Source organism: Amphibalanus amphitrite, unplaced genomic scaffold (assembly GCF_019059575.1).
Source record: "Amphibalanus amphitrite isolate SeventyFive unplaced genomic scaffold, NRLGWU_Aamphi_draft 000263F_arrow, whole genome shotgun sequence".
Classification (NCBI taxonomy): Eukaryota; Metazoa; Arthropoda; class Thecostraca; order Balanomorpha; family Balanidae; genus Amphibalanus; species Amphibalanus amphitrite.
This window is the reverse complement of record NW_024881758.1, coordinates 8,336-34,489: the sequence shown is the minus strand read 5'-3', so window position 1 is coordinate 34,489 and position 26,154 is coordinate 8,336. Positions and strand designations below refer to the sequence as shown.

The 26,154-nt window shown below is 49.5% G+C and overlaps 2 protein-coding genes across 3 annotated transcripts; one reads left to right on the top strand and one right to left on the bottom strand.

Moving 5' to 3' along the window:
• The first annotated feature begins 158 nt into the window (after positions 1 to 158).
• On the top strand, positions 159 to 4,662 carry LOC122386812 (D-aminoacyl-tRNA deacylase 2-like). Of its 2 annotated transcripts, none has more exons than XM_043376453.1 (3): positions 159 to 283; positions 3,349 to 3,643; positions 3,958 to 4,662. In XM_043376453.1, the coding sequence occupies exons 2-3, from the start codon at positions 3,494 to 3,496 to the stop codon at positions 4,354 to 4,356; spliced, it is 549 nt and encodes a 182-aa protein (XP_043232388.1). In that variant the 5' UTR covers positions 159 to 283; positions 3,349 to 3,493; the 3' UTR covers positions 4,357 to 4,662. The 2 variants fall into 2 exon arrangements, with proteins under 2 accessions (XP_043232388.1, XP_043232387.1); XM_043376452.1 differs by having other exon boundaries at positions 160 to 283; positions 1,291 to 3,643.
• LOC122386811 lies at positions 4,655 to 25,049 on the bottom strand. The gene is made up of 2 exons (XM_043376451.1): positions 24,911 to 25,049; positions 4,655 to 7,351 (listed from the first exon to the last, which is right to left on the bottom strand). The coding sequence occupies exons 1-2, from the start codon at positions 24,923 to 24,925 to the stop codon at positions 6,344 to 6,346; spliced, it is 1,023 nt and encodes a 340-aa protein (XP_043232386.1). The 5' UTR covers positions 24,926 to 25,049; the 3' UTR covers positions 4,655 to 6,343.
• Positions 25,050 to 26,154: the final 1,105 nt, after the last annotated feature.

The window sequence follows — 26,154 nt, the reverse complement described above, 5'->3', positions numbered from 1 at the left end:
GCTGCAAAAACCGAGAACGTATCCCTAAGTTGGCCAATGCACAGAGAACAAATGAAAATATGACGTCATCGTTCGCAGCATTTGAACATATAAACGAACCATCTGCGCCATTAAATGAATTTGAACCTCTTAAAGCCCCTTAAAGTACTGCAAAAAGTGTTTTTGCCTTGTTATTTTGCAGTTCAGTGATCCCGGCTTGGGTTCCTGGAAGTTGTGGTGCGTGAATAAGCGAGATAAATTCCTTATCGTAATTCATTGCAAGGAGTTAGGACCGACATAAAAGGTAGGAATTAAGTCTTGCATGCCATGATAGATCAATCGTACCTACCAGGCAATGCTGGATAGTTTTTTTTTTCTTATTATTTGAGTTCCTTGGGTTTTGAGAATGTCAAATATCAATTATCAATAGCTAAAAATACAAAGAAACAAATGGAAAGTTTGAGCAATCTTGTTTAATATATCTGTGTGCAATGGTTGTGCAGTGGCTCAATTCTTCCTTGGGCTACAGAACATTTTGCATGTTGCACTTGCAGAGCATTTTGCGAAGTTCAAAATCCATTTATTGGGTGTTAGGTTTCAAAAGTGTATGTTTGTAGGCAAGATAGGACCACACAAGTAATGTGTATGTTCTAAAAGGTTGAAATGCTAGCATGACATGGAATATAGGTAGGTAGGTAGGCAGATAGGTAAGTTCCACTTTTTTAGCCAATATCTAAAGATTTTTTAGTGATGTTCATTTACATGACAGTAACGTTATCTGTAAAGTGTAACATGACAGCACTGCTGCCCAGTGTTTCTGGTGAAATGCCCATTGCATCATATTGATGTATCAAACATCAAGCTTTGAGGCCAATTTAGGTAACAGCAAAGCATTTCATCCAGCATGTCAACATTTGTTCATGGTATCCTCAGACCTCATACCTATATAACCGGACCTGATCTGTGGGCAAAGGCCAAATACAGCACAGGCCAGGGAAAGAGGTCTTATCATTGTATAAGACCTTGCTCACTTCTAAATGAAATGGAAGTCTGATAATTACCTACACTGATACAACTCTTTCTCATGGCAAGGATAGTTGACAATCAAAATTTGAAATATAACTTATCTGTTGATAGATAGGTGTCTAGTGCCTACAGTGTCTGCTTTTGACGTTTGAAACATAATGTGATAGCAATAATAACGTTTGCATAACTATTCAGAATTCATAACAAAGCAAATGACGTTTTGTCATCCAAACATTGTGCTCTGCACTGCATCCACTAAGCTCAGCCTTCTGCCTGGGCTCTCAGCCACCATGCACATCACAGAGGACCAGGCAGCGGCGCTGGCCAGGCTGGCGCCCACTGAGGTCGGCCCTGTGACAGAGAGCGCCCTCACTGAACTGGAGAGCCCCGCCGAGGGGCCGGCGCGACCGCCGGACCGCACCCTGGCCGTGCTGGCCGTGCTGCTGGCGGCGGCCCGCGCCCCGCCCGCCGACTCGGCGCTGCTGGCCGCCGCTCTGCAGGCCGCCTCCGTGCCGCCGGACGTGCTGGAGCGGCTGCTGTCTGCTGCCGCCGAGAGCCGGCCGCGCGTGCGGCGCGCCCTGCTGGCCGGCCGGCCGGCGCCGCAGCAGCTGAGCGGTCTCAGCTGGCGGCTTGCGACCGTGGTGGGCAGTCGCGCGCTGCCGACCCAGCTGCGGCCCGAGCTGCTGCTGCGGCTGCAGCTGACGCAGCAGCCGCACCAGCTGTCGCTGCTGGTGGAACCGGCCGACTTGCGACACATCACGGCCGAGCTGGAGCGGGCGCTGTCCCGGCGGCCGGCGGGACATCGGCTCGGTCCATCGGCCTCAGCTCCGCCACACTGACTGAAATACCGCCAGCGGGACAGGACCGAGAACGGAGGTGCCTGCGACACCGCACAGACGGTGTGGAGGGGATAAACTCCCAAAGCAACTTCCCACAGGCTGAGCAGGGGCAGTGACGGCGAATCACTTACTAGCAACATCGAGACTGATCAATGCGCTAGGGGACCACTGGTTGCTGGGGCTGCTCGGTGTGTATTCTGTGCAGGGATGGTAGACCACTGCGTCAACTAGACCGGACTCGAACCCGAACAGCCTCTGATGCACCACTCTTGCGACGTCATACGGACGTCGGCAGTCACGGGTGCGGATCATGAGTGCGAACTTTCGCGTAAATATCCCACTGAAAAAGTGATAACATCTTGCATAGATACATTCAGATGCATGTTGTGTATTGTGCAAGTGTTCGGGTTGATACCGTATTTGTACTTGGAAGACTTTCCATTTCAAATGAGGCATGAGCATCAAGGAATGAGTCAGCTGGAGGCTGGAAGGACCTCGATGAATACGTGTGCCGGTTCTCAGACTAGCGCGGGCATACCAGACACGATGACCCCAGCTCTTAGCCATGTGTGTCTTTTCGGCGTATGAAACTTAGAAAATGCCTGGAGGGCGGATCGCTGCGTGCCTTTGTACCGAATCTATGATATCGATATTTATCAATAGCGAGCACCACATTGTCTAGCTGGCAATGTAATTGACCAACCATGTCATGAAGTGGGCTGCCTTCTTAGAGCCTCTTTGTTCGTTGTGGTTTGTGAGCTGAAGGAGAATGCATGAGATTATTTTGAAGATGATTCATTCCATGATTGTTGGTTATGCTGGTTGAAATTGCTTGATGTCCGTCTTTCTTTCCTTGGTATTTCGCTGTGGTTTCCTGATTTATATTAGTTAACGTCTCGTGCTTTTAGTGGTCATTCATGATAGTCTTGCTAGTCGTTTTGATAAATGATAGGTAATGACGGTGATAATCATAATGTCCAATGCGAACGATGCCAACTACCTACCATTCATATATCCGATAAAGTTGTGTGACATCCGAATAACCGTGGCATTGCCTTCTTTGAATACACTACGTGCTACTAAGAATCACAGTAGTTGTGTGTGGGCATTGGCGGGGCTCAGAATCGATGTGAGGCTTATCCAAGAACAACGATCTAGGGAAGTGCCCAATGATGTCGGTCGATAGCGATGTTGATGAACAATGTGCCATATTGTTGTAACGTGCAGCTGAGGTGGACTAAACGGCCTTACTTGTAACTTGGCATTCAACGCTAGCTGCTCTGTATTTCTCAGCCATGTATGAGTCTGACTGAACGTTTCTAAATTTGAGCGAGCTGTAATCCGCTACTCCAGAGTCCAGACACTCGCGCCAATGGCTAGTGCAGACCAGTTTCAAGTTCTGACAATGTACATACGTCATGCCATCAGCCAGCTGATGCAGTGTACTCTCGCCCTCCCGTTCATCGGTCCTTATAGCATGTCGCCGGTGGGTCGTGCGTTACAGCGAGGGACTGTGGTTCAGCCCACCTGGTGAAGACTGAACCCAGGAGCGAGGAGCGCTTCACCGGCTCATCCGGCTCTGGAGGCTGACCTCCGTGGTCGATTGCGACGTCACTGGTGTGTGATCAGCTCCTCACCTGCTGCTGACAATGCCGGAGAAGCGGCTGGTGCGACTGCTGCTGCAGCAGTGCACCTCCGCCCAGCTGGACCTCCGGGGGACTGACGCCGTCGGCGCAGAGTCAGATGCTGACCTCATACTGGAACGGTGCGGCGCTCCCGATGACGACGGGCTTCTGAAGGTTAGTTTCGTAGTCCCTAGGCGATACGCTCCCCTTTACCTAATGGGCGGCTCTTTCCTAGATTGTCTACAGATACAGATAGTGTAATGCTGAACAGATGGCATCTGTGGAATGTGGATACTGGATAGCATTCTGGCATTTGTCATTTAACTTATTAGCGAAACGTTTCGTGGTAACTGGTTGGTACTTAATACTTTCCTGAGGTCGTATATTATGCCACCAACTCCATGTCATTCATAGCTGCGTACTGCGCCACGACTCGTGTCCTGTATTCATATCTCCGTCTAAACCTCATACTCCTCTCTCCCTGTCAGATCGGCCCCGGCCTGGTACTCTTCGTCTGCTTCCTCTCGGGCTGTGACGACGCCACGGCTCGGCGCGCCGCCACCACCGCGCTCTCGGCTCGTCTGAGCGAGTCTGCTGCGGACAGTCGGCGTACAGCGATCACCTCTGCTCCCGGCGACATACTGGTGGTACCCCAGGCCACACTAGGCGGTCAGCTGAAGGGAAAGCAGTTCCAGTACCACGGTAACGTCTCTAAGGCGGACGGCGCTCGGCTCTATGCGGTGTTTGTGGAAGCGCTGAGCGAGACAGCGGCGGAGGTCGACGGCTGGAGCCAGGCGGGCTGCAGGATTCGGTGTGGCAGGTACGGGGCCAGGCAGGTGCTCAGTTCGACCACCAATGGTCCGTTTTCACATGTGATAGAGTTGTGAGAAGGGATGGAGTTCGGGTTCGTGAGAACTGAGTTAAGATTTGTGTCTGCATTTTGTGTTTTTGGTTTGATTGATTCCGTGTGATTTTACTGAATCGCTTACCGGTGTTAGATTTGTCTTGAAGACGAGTCATATCTGACCTACTAGTGTAAAGTTTGACTTCAATGGGTTCAAGGGTGGTGCATCGCCCTAAAAAAAGTATTGCTGTAGGCCGATATCACCCAGTGATTCCTCCAACGCGCGTAAAGGTGGTCTCATCTCCCATTCCCCTCAATCACAGCCAGTGAATACAGTCAGCTCGCGGTATGACCTCACGTTTATTGGCCGTGGGTGACACGTATGTACACACGCTAAGTACAAAACAGGCGTTACAAACGCTGGCGGCACCGGCTGAGCTCCGTCGGTGGCGCCCGGGCCGGGGAGCTGGCCCGTCCTCTGCGCCAGAGGCTGGACTGAGACTGAGGCGGGCCGGGCCGCTCCGCACAACAGCTGCTCTAATGTCGTCCCCTGCTACTCGGATGCGTCGCAGTCATGGGCTTTGATTATGGATGCTTGATATTGTGACAAATCCGGCCGGTATACTGCGACAATATCGGCGCCGTAGTTGTGCGGCCCGCAGCCCATGCGCTCCTAATGGCTAACCTACGTCACTAGCTGCAATAAATAAATCAAAACATGTTCAAAATCGCCGTGCGCTCCAGAGCAATACATGCCTGAGCAGCGCCCATCGCTCGGCACAATTTGTCAGTGTCTCGCAGCACATAACACCGCGAGTTCAGTTGATACAGTGAGCGGGCGATCTCAGGCAGTTGAGCCCAGTCGTACTAACCGACGTCCCGTAGCAGATACCCCATCCGGCTGGCCCTCAGTGCGAGGCGACTCGCGATCAGGGGCTACAGCCAACACACGCAAACAAGCACGAACAGATATTTAAAATAAATCTCTCAGTCGCCATACTCAGTACATTCGCTGTCCAACAGAGCAGACCTGCGTCCCGACAGCGCAGTTCGGTCGGTCTGACGGCGGCAGTGTTGGTACCATAAAACCGGCCGCTACCGGCGAGTATGACACGTCTGGTGGGCTCGCGGGTCGCCGGACGCGGCCCTAATCTCGGTCGTCGCCGGAACCATTCACACAGCGGCGGTGGGCCGCGACACCCCACAGCTACCTGTCATTGAAGGACACACCCGCGCGACAGCCGCCCGACACCCGGTGAAGCTCATTGGGACACCATGCGGACCAGAGGGTGGTACTTCCAACCCCAGCGAGTCCAGCAGCGGACGGCACAGCGCACCAGGCGGCCGCGCGAGCCGTCTTATGTGCTCTGGTGGGCAGGACCGTTGAGCGTCGCTTATTGCTCCTCTACGCGGCGCATCTTTGTACTCGAGTCGGACAGATGGCGCCAGCAGCCACCAGCTGACCTCAGCTGACCCGAACGGCACCCGGTGACCTCAGTTGACCCGAAATGACCCGGTCGACCCTCACAGCCCGCTGCTGCCCTGGCATTCGGACGTAACGACACCTTTGAGCCTCTCAGCGGAAAATCACTATACAAAAAATACAGCTGGCGCGGCCCAGCCGCCGGTGCTACCACCTAGCGACTATGGCAGGTACTCGAAGTATCACAGCGATCCACCAACGGGGACCGGAGCGAGCCCAACAGCGGCACTACCTCAATATTCCGGGTTCTGAGTCGACCTAAGCGAAACTAATCGGTTGATTGAATATGGTTTAATGGGTGAAAGTCTGAACGCTTAGCTAAGTTAACATATAAGCATTTTTACACGTTAAAAATACACTAGAGGAATGATGCAAATCCTGATCCATTCTACTCAATTCCTATGAACAAAATATGACGACTTTTTTGATGGGACTCTAGTGAACTGATCAGCTATCTCTGCTTGTAAGAGCGCTAGTTCGACCCAGATACCCGAGATATTGTGTCGGCGCCGTCCGTCAGTGCTCACCCCGTCCGGGCGCGGCTCGGCTATAGCGCCAGCAGCGAAGAGAGCGCCGCCGCCGCCGTCGCCGCGTCGGGCTCGTCGCGCCGGTCTGCCGGGAAGGTGCGTAGCACGTCGTCGGCCGAGAGGGGCGTCAGCTGCCAGCCGGTGTGGGCGTCCAGCGGCACCAGCTCCAGCTCCGGCTGGCTGCCCAGGCTCAGCACCGAGCTCCAGTTGATCTCGTCCTCGCCGAAGCCGCTGTCTCCGCAGGGAGAGGCAGACACGACCGGCGCCGGTGGTAGGCTGACGGCCGCCGGAGGTGGCGGCGTCTGCGGTGGGGGAGGCGGGTCCAGTGTCAGAGGACCGCTGTCGAAGTGGTGCGGGTTGAAGGCTGCTGCCAGAGTGAGGCCCTCCTGTTCCAGCTCCCTCTCGATGTGCCGCATCGTGTTGAAGAGAAGCACCGATTTGCGCAGCGGAGGGTCGACCATGCGCCGGTGTCTGCTGAGTTTGAGCATGGTGGTGTGGAGCGCCGTAAACCTCTGGTACCGGTACAACTGGGAGCGCTCCCGCCGCGCCGGCACCGCGCCCAACTGGATGTAACTCTTACCGTCACACTCGACAGTCTGGTTTTGTGGCCGCTGGCCGGCGCCACCCTCCGAGTACCACCCAGAGTAGGTGGCTCGCCCGAGCTCGCAGGCCGGTGAGTAGCCCGACTCCGCCGACTCCGGGCTGGCGCTGAAGGCGGTCCGCTTGTCGGAGAGCAGGCACGAGGCGAGGATGCTGCCCTGGTAGCCGCGCTCCTCGTCCTCGTCCTCCTCGTCCTCCGACTCGTCCTCGCTGGCCTCGGAGGACGACTCGTGCGGCGAGGGCGGCGGCGTCTCCTGGCGCCACACGGGTGCCGGCCGCAGCCGTTTACCGGGCGGCGGCGGCTCGGCAGTGTCCAGAGGACGCTTCCGCAGCTCGTCGGTCTCCTGGTGCGCCCGCGCCGCTTGCTCCAGAGGACAGCCCGCTGACGCAGGCTGTACGTGACCCATCGCCGCGTCGGAGACACTCAGCTGAAACAAACAGACGTACAGACAAGGTCAGACACGAGGAAACTAGCCGGAATAAGCTAAAACACACATTGATCGAGCAAAAAAGCCACACAGTTCTCGTGTGGCTTTTTTACAGGCAGAGTTTAACTCCCGACCAAAGCCTCCAAAAATGCATATTTGTTTCAGTGTAAAATTGGCGTACGTGATAAGCTTGATCGAGACGACTGAGACTCAGCTCCCCAACCCAGCTTTGTTGCGCATCTCCCAAGCCTCTAGAAACGACGCCGGTGGTCAAAACTAGAACCTATAGTTCACCCATCCACCGCCAGAGGCGCCCGGAGCAGCGCCGATGACTGCGCCGTGGGCGAGCCAGCCGGGGCCGGGGCCGGGGAGAGAGAGTGGGAGGGAGGGGAGTGCTCCACTAACGCCGCCGTCGGCTCAGGGCCGCCTCCCAGCCAGCCAGCGCTGGCGCGGCGGCGCAGCGGTGGCGACTGGCGGGGGACCGTACCGACCGCTTGGCACCCAGCGCCGCCGGAGGCACACGGCGCTACGCTCCAAGGACCCAGGGTTATATGCACGCTGAAGAACATATAAGCTGCAACATATCCAATATGGATATCGGATAACTTATTCACTTCAGTATAAAGATTTAATGATATGCTGGATTTTTTATATAGTGGTTCGTCGTAAAATATTTCAATTTATGTAAGTATATTTTACACAAACTTTTTTTCTTCAAAATAATTGTAACGGCCTGATTGGAACGTTTTAAAAAGTCAAGTCTTCTCCGAAATTATCCCATCAGGTGTAGTTACTATTTCCTTTTGGAAATCCTGCCGAATCAAAGACGGCATCCGCATAGAGGTGTAAAAATTTTGTCATTTTAAATATTACACGTATCATGAAGTAAATATCATGAAGAATTATAGTACGTATCTTCTTCACTGTGGAATTGATACTCTAGTCTGGCTAGCCATATCAGCATAATTTTGTTAAAGGGACCCTCCCACCTTCAAAAAAGTTAATGAATTGGCATGAAAGTGATGTCGCTCGGTTCAGAAAGAGCAAAAACGAATATCTACCAAATTTCATCGAAAAATATTCACCGGTTTTCAAGATATTAGACTTTTACTTTTGTTTACTTTTTGGGATCTCCGCTGTTCCTAGCGACTTTATTTGAAAGTGCGGCATTTGTTGCGTGCAAAGCAGCATATACCACCGCGTGCTACAAAACGTTTTAGTCGAACATTTAACGGACGTTCGAAAGCCTGATGACGTCATCAGATTGCCGTAATGGTTAAGAGATAGGGACCACGCTGGTCCCACCCTGCAAGTAAAAGGAAGAAATTTCTTGAACACCATAAAGCTGCGGGGGTTGCGACCAGGATAAATGGTGGTTTCTGAGCCTGGCCGCAAACTTGGCTATCTCAACTCAAAACTAATGTTAAGGTGGGAGGGTCCCTTTAAGTACATCTACGTAGGTACTGATAAGATCGTCGATATATTTATACCTATAGGGTAAGGTGCCTAATTAGCGACCCCCTTAATTTGAACCGTCATTGCTCACGCTCTGTGGGTGTCACTGTATTACTGGCTTGATTTTCGGAAAGATCGTTCATTTTTCTATTAAAATATAGTCATTTTCTGCCCCAATATTCACTAACTTATTTGTAGTGAGCATTTTGGAAAACCATTGCAAAAAAAACGCTAATAGGGAACTCTTCCCAATTAGCGACCGGGGAGGGTCGCTAATAAGTCTATGGGTTTCCCCATATTAAAAATGGCAAAAAAATGCGACGCCTGAAAAGATGAAATATGATCTAAAAAAGGTAACCTATATACGCAAAGCACTCAATCACTCGAACAGGAACGTTTATCCAACACATTTACGTAAGTAAAAAACTGATCTTGTGATGCACCGAAGGCGAAAAGAAGGCAGAAACCCAAATTTTGCGGGCTATCTCGTATGATATTCGAGGTCCGCGCTGAATTCGGCACCCCTGCAGTCGGTGACGACATTTGGCATCCCCTGCCACACATTGCAAGCTTCAGCAACACCTCATTTTCATTTCTCTCTTTTCCCTTTCTTTCCCTTCTTGAGCTATTTGCGACCATGTCAGGCACAAATAGGAAATATGAGTTGCGACACATTTTTAACCGCCGTGCTGTGCACAGTTGAGCGATTCACTATGGGAAAACGGCAATCAATTAAAAAAGGAATGTCGATTCAGAATAAAAAAGGTGCATCATCCTAATGTGCACCACTCTTCATCAGAGAGGGCCCAAACACACACGTTTTGGATAAGAAACTCGTCATTTTTATTTAAACTCACCTGAAACGTCCCACCAGAAACATCGACGACCGGAAAATAATTTAATTTGATAACCAAAGCATGGCTGACCTTTTGACGATGTTTTTACCCCGTTTTCTCCTGCCAGTTTTTCTGTAGGGAGGTAGGTCGCAAATCGGAAAGGGTCGCTAATTAGGCACCTTACCCTACCTATAGGCATAGGTATCTACTATCTAGGCTGATAAGGTAGATCAGAGCGAGAGGATAGGCGCGAGGGCGCGAACATCTTCGGTATGCCTATTGAATTATAGGAATTATTCGTGAGTGAATAAAAAAGTACAACATAAAAAAATCAGCCCATCTGCACACAATAAAAAGTTAATTTAGGAATATTTGAATAATGACCTTATCCTTGTATTTAAAAAGGCTAAATCAATTAACCTTTTTAGGAATAGTTTAGTCCTTAACTTAGGAATAGTTTCAACTTGCAAGCGACTGAACATTCAAATATTTCTTTACGAATTTCTAATGGGAAAATTGAAGTAAGGTTCACACGTTTTTATCTCGGAGACGGAAGAATGTCGAAAATAAGGGATCCTCATTTTATATATTATTTCTTAACTTTTTTTCTTATCCTATATTTCTAATCCATTTTTAAACACAATCAATATTGTGCTGGTGAATTTAAACAGAGCTTAGGATATTGGCTGCCTCTTGATTAGCAGATTTTCTTACAAAGAAGGCAGATAAAATTGCAATCGAATCATTCATTCGAATATGGACTTCTACTCAGCAACCTTTATAAATTCTTACATATTCATTCATCGCACCTATGTCCATACCTAAGAAAGACCAGTAACAAGACGCCTTTTGGGGGGGGAGGGGGCAACAAACGAGCGAGCGCAAGTCTAAACACTGCTTGATCGTTACAATCACATTGAGCTCGCCTCACACAAGCGAAGTGTAGCACTAAATAAAAGTCGTAAAGAACTTGTATGAATGTTCTGATCTACCGTTGTTGAGCTGCAGATCAGCAACGGTCGTTTTTGGTTGGAACCCTCTACCTTATCGAATTATAGGTAACGGATGCCTATTTTTTCGCACTTAACTGATAAAACATGTCAAACTCTTTATTAGGTATACCTCCTAATGTCTTCTATCGAAAATTATAAATGAAACGCAATTTAAGTATCTACATTCCTCTCATGTCGTAGGTGAATGACTTTTATCATAAGAACAGTTCACCGAAATTCATGGCAGGGAAGGCAGCGTAAGAAAGGTTCATGCATGAAAACTACATCTATATTACTATTTGTGGTGACGTAGTTTCTGTCTATTACGAAGGTCGCGACATGGTGCTACGTAGCGCGGGTTACAGGTCACACCGTTGCACCTACCGCGCTGAAGTTTGCGCAACTCATAGAACAAGGATGGACAACGTGCCTTTGATGAGTCTCAGCTCGATCGGATCGATAGCGAGCGCGTGGCGCGTGCCCCAAAAGTGCAAATTCGCGTCATAGACTTTACATGTATTAATCGGCTGGCAAAAACGGGCGAAAACAGCCAAATTTGCCCGACACGGGTCCGGTCCCGGTGCAATATCTCGGTAACCGTGGGCCCGACCGGTACGGGGAAGACAGCATCGTGTAGAGAATCGAACGGGCTATCGAATGGTGTGCGGTGCAGGGGTTGGCACGCGCCACGTGCACCGGGGAGGACTTTTCTTTTGAAAAAAATGGACGTTTTGGACGGATTTTGGAATTTATATTAATTTCAGGTGATCGTCAGACGGAATGAGTTGAAACAGCGCCTATTAGCAATAAAAATGTACCGTCTCTCATGGAAAAATTGTGAAAAGCTAATTGATCAAAAACAATGTGGAAAAAATCGCTGAATTAAATGGTTTTTGTCCAAAATGTGCCGCTAAATAATTACACGGATTTTGCTGCTTAACCTGATACGTTTGACACTTGAAAATGCTATCATTGGAAAGAGCATTCAATTCTCTCCAAGATCCAATCATCACGTTTGCATGACAAGCAACAGTATTCTTAAAAATATAAATGTTTCAAACCTCTGCAAAACGATTCTTAGTGAAAATTATCTACGCCTTTAATTTGTCATAAAACTACGCACCTAAATTATAAAACACATTTGACAGATTTTTGAAGTAGAAAGCATGCTTATCAGACACGGGCACCTCGATGCGATGGATATTCTTTCCAAACCAAAACGTTTAGCCATCAAAAAAGCAATCGACCACCAGCAAGCAATCAACCAAACACCCGCCGATCGTAAATATCCCCTTTTCGCGTTGCGGAGCACGCGGGTCACCCTAGTCAATTCCTATTTGAAACATACCTATCATATGAATGTCTAATTAGGAAATGAGCATTCGTAGAAATGAGCATTCGTTACAAAAGAAGTAAGATGGTATGAATAATTTCTAGAAGGTTAATTACTGCATCCCATTGCCCCCCCCCCCTCCTGTTAAACTTTCGGGTTTCGTGAACCGTTCCGTTTCGGCAATTATTTAAAAAAAAAAATGCTTCGGGAACTTTTGGAGTGATGGGTTTAACACCCAGATATGAGATAAGTGCTATGGACTACGCTGAGTCGACATGTACCCGGTGCGGGATGCCTTGCGGTCGCCCGTGGCAGGACAAGGTGTGCTAATGATGCACCGTGTCGACAGGTTGATGAGGGGCGGATGTGGGGGTCAGGGGGGGGAGGGGCGGGGCAGACGGTCCAGCCTGTCTGACGGGTCGGTCGGTGCGGCGCTGCAGCCTGCAGTGGGCCGCCGTCCGACCAGCCCGGCTGGTGCCGCGCGCTCGGCCAGAACGGTGAAAACTGGCCGCCGACCGCCGCCACGCCGACCGTCCCGGCGGCTCCGTCCCGCCGAGCCGAGCCGACCGACGGCAGCTGAGGCAACGGGCTGCCATATCACACCTGGGCGCTGCCATATCGCACCTATCAGTGCAGCCCGGTCATCACAGTTGTATCGTGCATTGAATCAGCACCGGTGCAGATACCGTCAGACCGAGAAGTCCCCTCGGAAAACCACGACTATCAGCGCGGCCCGGCCGTTAAAGGGACCCTCCCACCTTCAAAAAAGTTTATGAATTGGCATGAAAGTGATGTCGCTCGGTTCAGAAAGAGCGAAAACGAATATCTACCAAATTTCACCGAAAAATATTCACCGGTTTTCAAGATATTAGACTTTTACTTTTGTTTACTTTTTTGGGATCTCCGCTGTTTCTAGCGACTTCATTTTAGAAGTGCGGCGTTTGCGGCAGATGTTGCGCGCAAATAGCATATATCACCGCGTGCTACAAAACGTTTTAGTCAAACATTTAAAAATCGTTAGATATCTGCGCTGACGTCACACATTCAGAGGGGTATTCCTAAGCATTAGCCCCTCTGAATCAAAATGCTGCAATTTTGAAATTCAATATTTCAGATTTAAGGCATTTCTCGATGTTGTGAGTGCCGAAACCGGTAATTGTGAGCCAGGGACCCCATTTTGGCTATCTCAACTCAAATCTAATGTTAAGGTGGGAGGGTCCCTTTAATTCTGCAGTTCAAGAAAATCTTATACCATACGTTTTCCATCATCCATGCCTCGGCAATACCAACACGGTTCGGAGATGTTAAAATCAATTTGCAGCAGATAATAACACTTGGAAATGTTAGTATGATAAAACAGTATAGCGTCGTCAAACGGTACTAGTCAATACTTATATTTTAAGCGTTTCGAATTCCATGGTTTTACATGGATGCCTTTAAATTCCCTGTTCATATATACTGATGTTACTCGGGATAAGACTGCTTGCCTCACACATCAAAGGAATAAACTTTCGATGCGATATACACTGAGAGAAAAAGTTACCAGGGGTGGCTAGTTTTACCCTAGTGTCAAAAATTACTAGGCCAAAACTAACCACCCCTCGTTAAATTTACTAGGTGTCCTACCAGTGGTTTTACTAGAGGCCTAGTTACAATTACCAGACCCATAACCAGCCTTCTTACAAGGGAGTAGTCACATTTACTAACCCAACTACCACGGCCCATCGGCGGTTACCAAACCAATAACTAGGGGTTAGTAGCCAGTATCACCCTTTTAACGAAGGGGTTCTCCTTCTTACCAGCCATTGTACCAGAGTGCTACGTATTTTAACTACCCCCAGTACCACGCCTTTTACTAGCCATAGTACTGATCACACGCAATATCGCTGGTGGCGAACCATTTATTTGAAACGATAGCAGTAGGCTCCGCCGCTACAGATAGTGCTGGTGACCGCCAAGGCAATGTCCACTGTGCACGTTTCTAATCCAACTGCTGCACGGCAGCGACGACGTCCGCCGGTGCGGCTCCCTCTTGAGGAAGTGACATGATCTTGGTCGACATAAACCACATTAGCGTTGTCGTCACCGCGCGAACCTTCATGTTACACACATATTGAGCGAACGCAAACTCTACTAGGGCCTCGCGAAGGCTGCGCACCGTCACATACCGTTACACCGTCGGTGGTAACGGCGTACCCATCCTCGCCCTCGAGAATCGCCGGCACCGTGGTGCTGCCCTCCTCTTGCACAATAATTCACAGAATTTAATCAAAACGTTACCATCTCACACCGCCTGAACGCAAAACTTTGCCACTACAGCCTTATTCTATCCAGGACCTGCGCAGAGACTCTCCGGCCGACGGCGAAAGCGCTAATGGCGGTTGTCAAGCAAAACAAAATGGCTGCGGCATGAACTTCTGCGTCAGATTCGGATACTAGTTCAAAGCTTGGTAAAAATGCGAGCCCCATGGTCACCCCTGGTGGCCAGTCTGGTAACCATTACTACCTACCCTTACTACGTCGAAAACTAGGGGGGAAACTACGACACGGACGAAGTGGTGATAACTACCCCAAAAACCAGCCCCAAAGGCTGGTAAATAGGCTAGTCACATGCATTTACTAGGGGAGGCTGGTAAACCCCTAGTGACTTTTTCTCTCAGTGTAGGTACGTACAAAGGAATATAAGGACCACCCTCACGGTTTTCATTTTCGGTTACTGTTACCTAGGTAATAGGGCATTTATCGAAGCGGACGAACGCACAAAACATCACCCCATTGCCAAAGGCACGCACAGTGCCACAATCGGCTACCGAATAGAAAGCTCGTGCATATGTGCTAATATGTGTAAAGCAATAAGGTGCAGAAAAAAATGAAAGCTGGATTGAATCTGCAGCCTGCACAGTGCACAATACCAAACGAACTAACGAACGAACTATGAAAGCGTTACAGGCGAAATTCATAAAATAAGAACGACTCATGATGATGACATCCATATTAGGTACTCCACAAATTTTTGTCTACAACAAAATGAAAGTTAGCTGTTTTTTTCTTTCCTTGTTCCTTTTGGTTGAACGTTATACTTAATAGGTCCCTGTTTCCAGAAATTAAAATTGTGCTTAAAGTTAACCACTTAAATGCATCTAACGAGTAACGACCAATCATGTCACTCCAGCGCGGAGAGAGACCATATATTTTACATCGAATATACTGTTGAACGTATATTAGGCATGTTTCGAATAAAATGCGTTAAAAATGCATCGTATCTACTGTTTTATTTCCTCGCCTTTCAGTCTGCCTGCCAGGTTATCGAGGGCACCGACTCTGGAGAAGGCCATTAGTTACCTACCTAAATCTATCGATCCTGCAGCAGAACTAAATGGTGTAAAAGTCCGACCTTTCGGATTGACAGCCAAACAAAAGCAATTATCAATGCTCCAAACTTGTCGGCCTTGGGAACATGGTTTAAATGAACCAAAAGAAAATATCAAATCCATCCGTAGACCACAGACAGTACCTGACAACGACAAGGCTACGATTTCATATTTTGCATCCGTTTGGCAAAACGAATTTAGCCGCATTAAATAAGTGATTTGAACACGGCGCCAAATCCGCTGAGTTTACCCTCAGTTCCCCTGGGCCGGCCGGTGGAGGCTATGTCGGTCGAGGTCGGGTCCCGGCCATGACCGCGCCGACCCGTGACCCTGCGGCAGGCGGCAGCGGCGGCCTGCGCAGCGGCCGACCGCCGATCTGCCTGTCCTCTGGCGGCGGCGGCGGCAAACACTCGGTGCGCAGGCACCGGCCGCCGCGCCCCCGCCGAGAGGGTGCCGCACGGGGTGTTGCCCCGCGCGCTGGGTGGACGGTAGAACACCCGACATGGGAGAGACAAGGGGTGCAGCTAAACCGATACACGCAGAACACAAATGGAGTTGGCTATTGAAATTTTGTTTGATATTATTCGCTCCAATAGACGGATTGACAGAGACGGAGCTCGCGCTAAGCACATGGGGCTTGTTGCGCAGGTTTCGACCTCTACGGCTCAATCGCGCAATTTTGAGTAACCGGGAGGGTCGATCATAATTTTGATCGGATTTAATTAATAGTTGAGGCTTTTTACCCCACCCACTCTCATCTGTCACGTTCTTATAATTTATTTATTATCGATGTAATTCTGTCAGTCAATTCATAATTAGGAGCACCGTTACCTTAAACATTTGTCTTTTCTTAATTTAAGCGTTTTACTGACTATAATCAATACTTCAAGAGGGACCCCGTTCTCTAGGTACACTCTACAGGAGAATGTCGAATAGAGAAAGGGAGCGCGTATTTCTAACAGTTACAAGGTTGATCGAACCAGGTAACCGAGTCATTTTCTACATTAAAATAAATCGTTTGATTTATCGAATCACAGACTTCTCTATCCAGACTTCTCCATATTATACGAGTATATAGGGAAGTCTGTGATTGAATGCCTGGGAAACGTTTACATAATGATGCGATAAAAGAGACTTTACAAATTATGGGTATAGTTTACATGTGGAAACGTTTACATTAAACGTTAAAGGCATGTATATGAGAAAGGTTTATAGGTTTATCTTGTGATTAAAGGTTTATATGGATTAAGAGGTACCTACGAAGAAAGAATAAACTATGAGGTGACGGTTACATTTCAACGTAACGTTTAAATTCAATTCCAATTATAGTCGGGCGATATTCATGAGCAGGTATGGGATCGACTACGACTATAGTTTTGACCAGCATCGTATTCGTGTAACAAAATAATTAAGCTCCTGTGTGATATGTAAATGCAAATATGCCAAAGTCCAATGTCTAATAAAGTACAAACGGTGCTTAAATTTTGGTCTCATGCTATTCCCGTGCGTATTCTTCAGCAAATGTCAATGTCAAAATTTCACCAATCCTCAGATAGAGATATTGCGCAAAATGGAAAATGGAAGCAAATGGAAGGTTTTGGTGCCATAGCAAACATGTGAAACTCAGCTCAGCTAACAAAAAAAAAAAAACAGCTAACACTAGCATGTGAGATGTCAAAATCAGATTAGATGCGATGCGACAGGGACAGTAAATGCCTAATTATATACGTAAACCACAACCTCAAACTCAATTGACGGAAACTTTGAAACGCTAATGAATTAATCTAATATAGGACAATTTCATGTAACAAGAGAAATGAAGGCAAAAGCTTCTGAATACATCAAAGAAGAAGCAACAACATTTTAGATACATTAAATAAAATGACAATTAGGCATCGCCTATGAACTACGTCTTTCATAAAAGAAGACTTATTAAGACGCGGGTAGTGTGCACCAATTTGTCGTAAAATTGGCATCGTTTGCGCTCGCCGGACACAGGTATATGTCAGACGCGGCGGCCGGCGGGGATCGCCGGTGGGGTGTCGGTAATGGCGCACACTGCACGGGGCAGGTACCGGGCTCAGGCCGGCTGCGGCGAGCGGCGCCGCCTCTGCGACTATCAGTGCCGCCGCCGATTGTGACAAGAGAGCCACAGACGGTCAGACGGACAGCGCCTCAAATCGTTCAGCGCCGCTCAACAGGTATCAGAGGTGACCGCTCAGCGCCCTCTTCCACCTCGCATTGCAGGCCGCGCCGATATCGTACCTGTTTACAAACGGCCCGCCTCAACAGCTGATTCTCTTTCATAATTTCCCTTCGCATCAGCCAGCCTAGCGGACCGCCTCGGCGCCTTGGCAAGCTTCCAAATGGAGGTTCGGGCAGAAGGCGACCACGTAAGGCTCACAATCGCCTGCGCCGCTGCCTTGGCAACGGCGCAAAACAAAAACGTTGGGCCCTATCGACTGCGAGAATAAACGTAGGCGGTCGGCGCCAGCTTCGATCTGGCGCTAAGGCTCAGAATCGCGGCGCCGGCTGCCGGGGGATGGCCGCTCGTGGCAGAGGCACTTTGGTCGGCGGCGGCCAGAGACGGCAGCGACGTCGCCGGCGCGGCGGCTGCCTCGGCGCAGTCGACGCGGCGCCGGGGAGCGGGTAGTTTCGCCACAGCTCCGATCGGAGAACGATGCAACGGGCCGGCGTGAAATCGCTCCAATGATTTCAATGCTTTTTATTTTAAACGACTATGTCGTCAAGACGACAGTCCTCTCGCATGACACACGCCCTGTATTTCAGTCTCCCCTGTATTCTCTGGCCAGTGGGTTCCCGGGTCTCCCTCTATTCCCGTCTCTGCAGAAACCCCAGTCACCGGCGCGGCTCCCCACTTCGGCGTTTTCCCTCGGAGGGTCGCGGTGAAAGCAGGGGCGCGAGCGGCGCTACGACTCCCGAGCCCCGGCCGCCCGCGCGCGGACGCCGCCCAAGCGGAGGCCTGGTCCGAGCTGACGTCACGGCAGCTGGCCAAGGTTACCGCGCGCGCTCCAGCCGCGCCGCTGCTGGCGAGAGCTGCAACTCGGCGAGCGAGCGCGGAGCGAGCGCCGGCTGAACACGAGCCGTCCAGCGTCGCTGCCGACGGTGCGCCGTTCGCGGCGACGGCGGGTGCGTTGGCCGACCGGCCGGGCCACGCGCCGCCGTCGTCGCTGGCCGGCGACCCACCGCTCCGTCGGCCGCCGGTCAGACAGGGCTCATCGAGTTTTTGGTGCGCGCCGCTGCCGCCGCGGCTCGGTGGCGCTAGCGTCGCCGTCGGCTGGTTCGCGGAAAACCCATGCTGGCCAGCGTTGAGCAGCGGCCTCGTCGAGCGGCAAGCCGGGCCGATAGACGAAACTTTCAGCCGGGACGCACAGATGGCAGTATACGACGGCGTAACTATGACAACGAGCTCGCGTCGTCTGCTGCGCGGCGCGCGCGGCCTAACGCGCTGCGCTCAGCACGCGGCCCCGGGTCGGGTCCACGTGCCAAGTCCCGGCGGACAGAACTCTGCCGATACCTATATCAGCCACCTTCAGAGCCCCGTTCTGCATGGAGTGTAGTACATCGGACAGAGGCCGGTACGGTCACTCCACTCCATGACACAGCATCTCGTCAGGCAAAACAGCACATGTCGGGTTTGCAAAATTCCCCCGACACCCCCGGGCTCTTTGTGCGCCGGGGAGACGGAGGCGAGCTCCACCGACCTGCCACCGAGAGCCCGTCCGTCTGCGTGCCGGCGCCGCCGAATGGACCACTCGGTGGCCACGGCTGTGTGTTGTGTGCAGCGGTGGCGCCGTGCACGGAGTGGGGTAGGTCGCGGCCGTTCGCATGGCACGCGCCGTCACCTGACCGGCCGTCTGCATCGGCGGGCGTGGGTCCGGCGCCGCCAGCGGCGGTCACGGACCACAGAGCTGAGGATGAGCGGAGCGGGGGGCCCTGCAGTCTGCAGCCTCCCCTCCCCGCTCGGCCACCGCCCGGCCGGGACCTGAGGGCGGTGCAGGCAGAATCTCACTGCATGGTGGCTCCTAATGGCACCTGCTGGTGATGTCAGAGCTAAAACATCTCTGATCGGGATTCACAGTTTGATGTGATGAGTGCTCAAAATTTGATTGGACAAAAGTAATGAATTATTGACGACATATAGTTATCGGCCAAATGATAATGTCGGTCGGTCGTTCCTTTTTTGAATTAGTAGGGGAGCAACTCTTGACATAATCAAAGACTGCTATGTTCGGGCTCCAATGGGCCTTGGCCCATAACGTTTTCAATTTTCAAATTGGCCTAAAACTTTGCACTTTTTTGTGTCTTACCTATATACCGAATTCTAAAATACTCTGAAACATTTTCAAGATTATCAAGCCCAGGGGCGGAGAATTGTCATAATCCCAGAGGGTGCATTTCTAGCACCTGGCGAGTGGAACTGTCGAATTCTTGCGTGGAAAAGCACGTATAGGTACGTTTTCCCAGCAGCATCACTCTCCTCGCGACTTGTGCAAAGCAGTTTGTGTCTCAGATGTAATTTAAGCACCCCTGGAACACTATTATACGGTGACTTTTGAATTTCAGGGGGTGCTCGAGCACCCCCAAAACCCCTAGTTCTCCACCCCTGACCAAGCCCCTGTTTGTGGTTCATGTGCCGCTATGAAACTGCCAAAGGTCAGGGTCATGCAAGATTATCTTAGCTAGAAACTATTTCACCGATTAGGCTCTAGCTACTCAAAAAGGCACGACCGACCGACATTTTCAACTGGCCGACGCGATGTAGGGAAACGTTAACCATTATAATTCAACCGTTTTTGCTATTCTGAGACTCTAAATTAACCCGCGCCCCGCCGGGGGGGGGGGGCAGAATCTGCCCCCTCCCGTTTTTCGCCAATAACTTCTTAACGCGTACGCCAGCGACGTCCAACTTTCAGTACCTTATCATACATCAATTTGACACGTTCCCTGAAAATTTTAGCGAAATCCGTCGGAAAATGTTGGAGAAAATGACGTTTAAATGACGTCATACCACGCCATTTTCGCCTAAAAAACGGCAAAACTTCAAACGCCACTAACATCTTCATTTTTAAAGGAATCAAGACGTAACAAAAAAAGGTTGTACGTGATTTTATTTTGTCTATTGAATGGCTATCTCGAGTTTTTTTTTAATTTTCGATTTTGGCCCAATTTTATAAAACTGACTTTTTTGTTAAAATAATTATAAATCCACAATTTTAAGTGCATCGAAAAATGTCAGCGAAGTGATCTATGTGCACCTACACACCAATTCTTAGAAGAATCGTTTCAAAAATGTGGGAGTTATTCAAAATGTTATGACGTCACGACACACAATTTTTTTTGAAAAATGATTTTTTTGGACGTTCTAGACCTCGTACGGAAACAAAAATAGCACCATTCGATTCGCTTAAGAAACACGGGAGGGATCTAGCCCCATCCTGACAGCGGGGCACGTATTTAACCTGCACCCAGATGGGGTCTCAGCTAACTTCGCCATGGCACCCCAGGTTATCTCGGAAAGAAAGAAAGCTGGAAAACACGGAAAAGATCAATCTTATAGCTCGGTATAAGATCTTTCAGAATCATTAAGGTAATTTTCGATCACGCAATCGCTGAGGTCACTGAAGGTCACCAAATGTAAATTATCACGAATTTTCCCCGATTTGACAAGTCCTCACAAATCGGCGCACAACGTAACAGCAAATAGAGCTACAGTGCTGCGGAAAAGCGCATTCGATAGTTCTTTCGAAGCTCTTTCTCAGTACTCTTCTGAGAATTGACCTAGGGTCAACGGTTTAGCATCTAGAGGGCAAAAACTTAATTTGACGTTTTTGTGGAAAAGTTTTTCTGTAATAACTCTTAACCCTCGCCCCGTTGGGGGGGACCATTTTGCCCCCCCCCCTGTGGTTTTTCCTGAATAACAAGAAAACGGCGGCGCGCAGCGCCGCCAAATTTTCAGTACCTTCCCGGGCATCAATTTGACACCTTCACACAAAATTTCAAGTCTTAGGTCACCTTAGGTCAGGAGTTATTGAGGTCAAACTGAGGTCATGTTCGAGCAAAAATGAGCAAAAAACATGCAATCTCGAAACGCTCACCGAATCTACAGTTATCAAGCAATTTCAAAGTTCTTTATATGGTCTAGTAGACAAAAAGCGGCGCTACAAAACTGCTATCTCGGATTTTCAAAATTTTTGGTTTTTGACCCAAAAAAAATAAAAAATTGATTTTTTTTTGAAAAACTAAGAAAAAATCCAAAAATTTTCCGAATTTCGAAAAAACCGGAATATATGTGATAGTACCAGCGCTCTTCTATATACATACCAAATTTCAGATCGATATCGCGTTTTTTGGCCAAGTTATAGCGATAAAACTGTTCAAAAATGATGACGTCAAATTTTTGAACTCAATTTTTAGCGATTCTAGACCACGTACGGCAAAACAAAGACCACCATTGAACTCCCCGTGACGAGCTGCATCGATTCGATACCCATTTAATGCAAAAATATCAACTTTGAAATTTGACCTAATTTGACCTGACCTTGACCTGACCTTGACCTGAACTTGACCAAAACGTGACCTAAGCTGGCCCCAAAGGCTGCCTGACCCACATAATCGCATTTGTCATGTAAAATGGACCATAAAACATGTATCACACGACACTTTCATATTGTGACCCCCCCGTGACCTGACCTCTGTGACCTGACCTGGTATCAGTGACCTCAAATAGCAAACTATGTGTTTGAAGAACATTTCCCCATCGATTATTTTCAATGAAATGCATTTTACTCGATTTTACAACGCATTTCTTGAAATGCCTGTAAACGGTGAAAATTGGACCTTTGACCTGACCTGTGACGTCATCGGTTTGACCTAGGTCAATAAAATTGGGTCACAAGGTAGTTCCCCGTTGGGGCTATCCAACGCCGTTTACCGCTTGTCGCTATGTTGCGTGGTTCTCGAGATCTTAGGGGGGGGGGGCAAAATGCCCCCCCCCCCAACCGGGCGCGTTGCTTGGCAGAGCCCAACGGGGCGCGGGTTAACACCAAGCTTGTAGTACGTTGATTTTACTGGCATCGCGTATCTCCGTCCAGACGCGTCGAATGAACTATACCTATAGGTTGACCTGAAAGATCAGCTTCCAAATTTAATCTCAGGTCAAGTTCACGGAAATGGTCATGATACATACTAGTCGATTTATATCGTTGAGTTGAACGCATCTTGTTTTCGTCGCTCCAGGATGTTTCTATGTAACGTTATTGTCACAAACTGTTGGAGACGTTTCATGACCTGAGATGACATCATGGGCATAAAGATGGGTCACGACTCACGACTCACGAGTGTATTTTTTTTTATACAGCGTGTCGTGTTTACATGTACTCCGCTGCTTGACAGTATTTTCGTCCTGAAGAAGAGCATTTTAATTTTCTCCATTGACTTAAAGGTAGTTGAGAAGGTCGCAAAATTGACTTCACCTTAGGTCACCGATATAACTTTCCGAAATATACAAATTACAAATTGTTGATACTGATTTGTCTATAAATAGCCCGGGTTTCAAATTTCTACGATAAAAAATGTAAGAATGACGGAATTACATTTTCTAGAGATATTGTCGCCTAGCTTGATCTCGTGACCTGACCTTACGTAATCTGGGGTCTAAATTCAACATACGATGCAAAATTGATGCATTATACGCTATAGGTAGGTACCAAGTTTCTGGGAGGTGTGGCACCCCCCCCCCCACCTCCACCCCTCCCCCACCCCCAAGCCCTCCAGGGTGAAGGTTAGTGATCAAGCGAATTGATATTTTTAATCTTATAAAAAAGGCCGAACTTGAAATAAAATGATAACGCTTAGCTAGGAACCATCATGAAACAATATGAGCTCTTATTGAGCTAAAAAAGGATTACAGCTTGCGTATGGAAAAGTCTGAGCCGTGATCATTATTAATGCGTAACCTTTGAAATACCTTTGTTACGGAGCGAGCGAAGCGAGCGGAGTTTTACGTAGAATATACGGAAATTTCTGAGCATGAGCGGCCGGCCGTGGTCACGCTTTTGCGACGCTTATATCTCAGCAACCACACCGATTTACATGCGGTAATTTTTGTAGGGTAGCTTCATTCCTTCTACCAAGTATTGGACTATTCCCGATCCATGTGGGTAGCCCCTTATGCACGTGCCACGTGCAAAACGAATAGGTGTCCGTTTTGTAACAATTGCAATATATCGGTAACTACTGGGTCGATTGCGCTGAAAGTTGGCATGTAGGTAGGTAGGCACCCACTAGGCAATGCATATCCATGTGCCACAGTTGGGGTGCAGCTGCACGTGCGCACGTTCAGGGGTCGATTCCGGATCTCGAGAACGGCTGAACCGAGTCCGATTGCGCTGAAATTTGGTATATGGTTAGGGACTAGTTCGTAGGGTGCCGTGCAAAAGTCAGTTGGGACCCATTTTGCACGTGCGCACGTGCAGGGTGCCGCTTACAGATCTCGAGAACGGCTAGGCCGATTGCGCTCAAATTTGGCGCATCGCTAGGGACCGGTTAGTAGGGTGCAGTGCACAGTTAATTGGAGGTACCCCCTCGCAATTTCGGACGTGCAAGGCCCACCCTCTCGCTCGCTCCGTTGTTGGTCGCCCCAAAGGCGTTTTACTGGTTTGTAGCCTATCATCAATACCGTATAGCACGAAATGAAACTATAATCAGTAAACACAATCGCCTACCGTACCTACAAGGCACAAGCAATTACGTTTGGCGTAGAGCGTACGTATTTCTTCCTACATCTTTAGTCATACGCCACAAATTAGTCATGCGGTATAGGCACTGTAACTGCAGCTTGTCGGGCCTTTTTGCGGCAAAGGAGTTTGAAGAGTGCTACATAACCAGTTGCATTGATGCATTATAAGAACTTACTAAATAAGCGCGCTTTTTTGCATATACGCATAAACGTACATACCCTACTTACTCTTACCCTGCCCTACATACCATGATGAAAATTTGTCCCTAAGCATGTTTCATAACGAATTTAACCACAAAAAAACATATTTTCTTTCGGTTAGTTAACTGCACGCACTAAGAAAATCTGGCGAACACGTGAAATGAATAATTCGACGGAGAAACGTGCGTACAGGGTTATACCTAAACTTATGTCAAATAATCAAAAAAGTAGGCCCATAAAAGTTACGCACAGCAGCCACCGGCATATCCCAATGTATAAAAAGAGCATAATCTGCATCAGGCATGGCCACTGCCCCTCCCTCCCCTCCCCACCCGAGCTCTCACGTGGCGCTCGTCTCATAGACAGCACCCGAAGACAATCACAGTTCACAACTATCCGCTAATCAACACAAACGCTTACGCAAAGCAGCATGCACCAAGCTCATTTCTATTGGAACATAACCCTTCAAACCACCGACTCCCGCACCCCATCCCACCTGTGACCCAGCCGAGGTCACGGTCCGACCCGAGACCACGTGACCGGTCAGGGAGCGGGGTGGGGAGGAGACGCCGGTATAACGGCCCACACGGCTGCCCCGGGTCGGACTCACCTGTAAATCACTCATCGCCGGCTGCCATGATCGGTATAGGGTCAATGGTGGCCGAGCGCACGGTTTCTGTACTGCGGAGAGGTCGGTCACAGCCCCGCTCCGTCGAAATGCCGCCTCAGTCTGACGGCAGCCGGCGGACCGCTCGGCTCCCCGCTCCGCCCAGCCGAGTCGGTGACGCATGCGCAGATGGCGCTGCCGGCGCCGGCGGCCGGACGACAGTCGGACTGGGCTCGGCGGGCTGTATGGGCACGGCTCCTCCGGGTGTGGGTCAGGTCGGGCCAGGTCAGGTCAGGTCAGGGGACCTGGGGAATGCTAGAGCGGTATCTGCTTCGGTGTCATACATCGATCGCAGCTGACAGAGTTAGCGCACGGCCGTCCCGGTCGGTGGGACTCGCCTGGCCAGCCTCGGCCCTGAGCTCCCCAGCTCCCGGTCGCATGGTGGTGCGACGGTGGAGCCGGCCTTGCGTCATGCGGCGCATGCGCACTGGACGAGAATGACGCGCCGACCAGCGCCGTGCTGGGCTGGACCGGCTGAGCTGGTCGTCCGACGGGCTGACGCCGCCCGCGCGCTGGTCCCGCGCGGGGAACAACTGACAGCTAGCCTCCGGATAGCGGAATACGGCAAGGCTGTATGTAGGCACTTACTCCAAGGTTTTACGGTCGGAATTTAAGTGTCACGGAATCGTTAAATTTATTCAGGATTCTATTTCATTCGAGGGTTCTCGGCAAGAAAAAGTGCAGTGTCTGTAAGCCCGCTCTCTTACCTACGAAACGTCACAAATTGCAACGTATGCGATATAATTGCTAGTCATCGTCCACGGGTGCAATTTTCTGATACCTACAATGTGTCTTAGCCTGTTATACGATGCAAAGAGTGTTTTCTATGACTTCGTCAAAAAAAAAGAGGCGCACTTTACTTTTATCTCATTGTCTTATGAAATGCCTTATAATGAAAAGGTCGCAAAATTGACCAGACTTGAAATCCCGAGATAGCTTTGTATGTCTCTCGCTAGACCCCAGCCGGGAAGGGATATACTCGTATTGTTGCTTTTATCAAGCAGGCTGGTAAGTGGTAGTTTCAAAGCGTTCAGGACGGTAGCCACTATGGCGAGCATTAGCACTTTCTGCACCACCTTTTTGTAGATATGTGCGGAAACCCATATGGGGAGTGTCCAAACACTCCCCAGCCCGACAAGGAAAGCATTGCACATCGGGGAGACTCTGTGGGAAGGTAGATACACCAA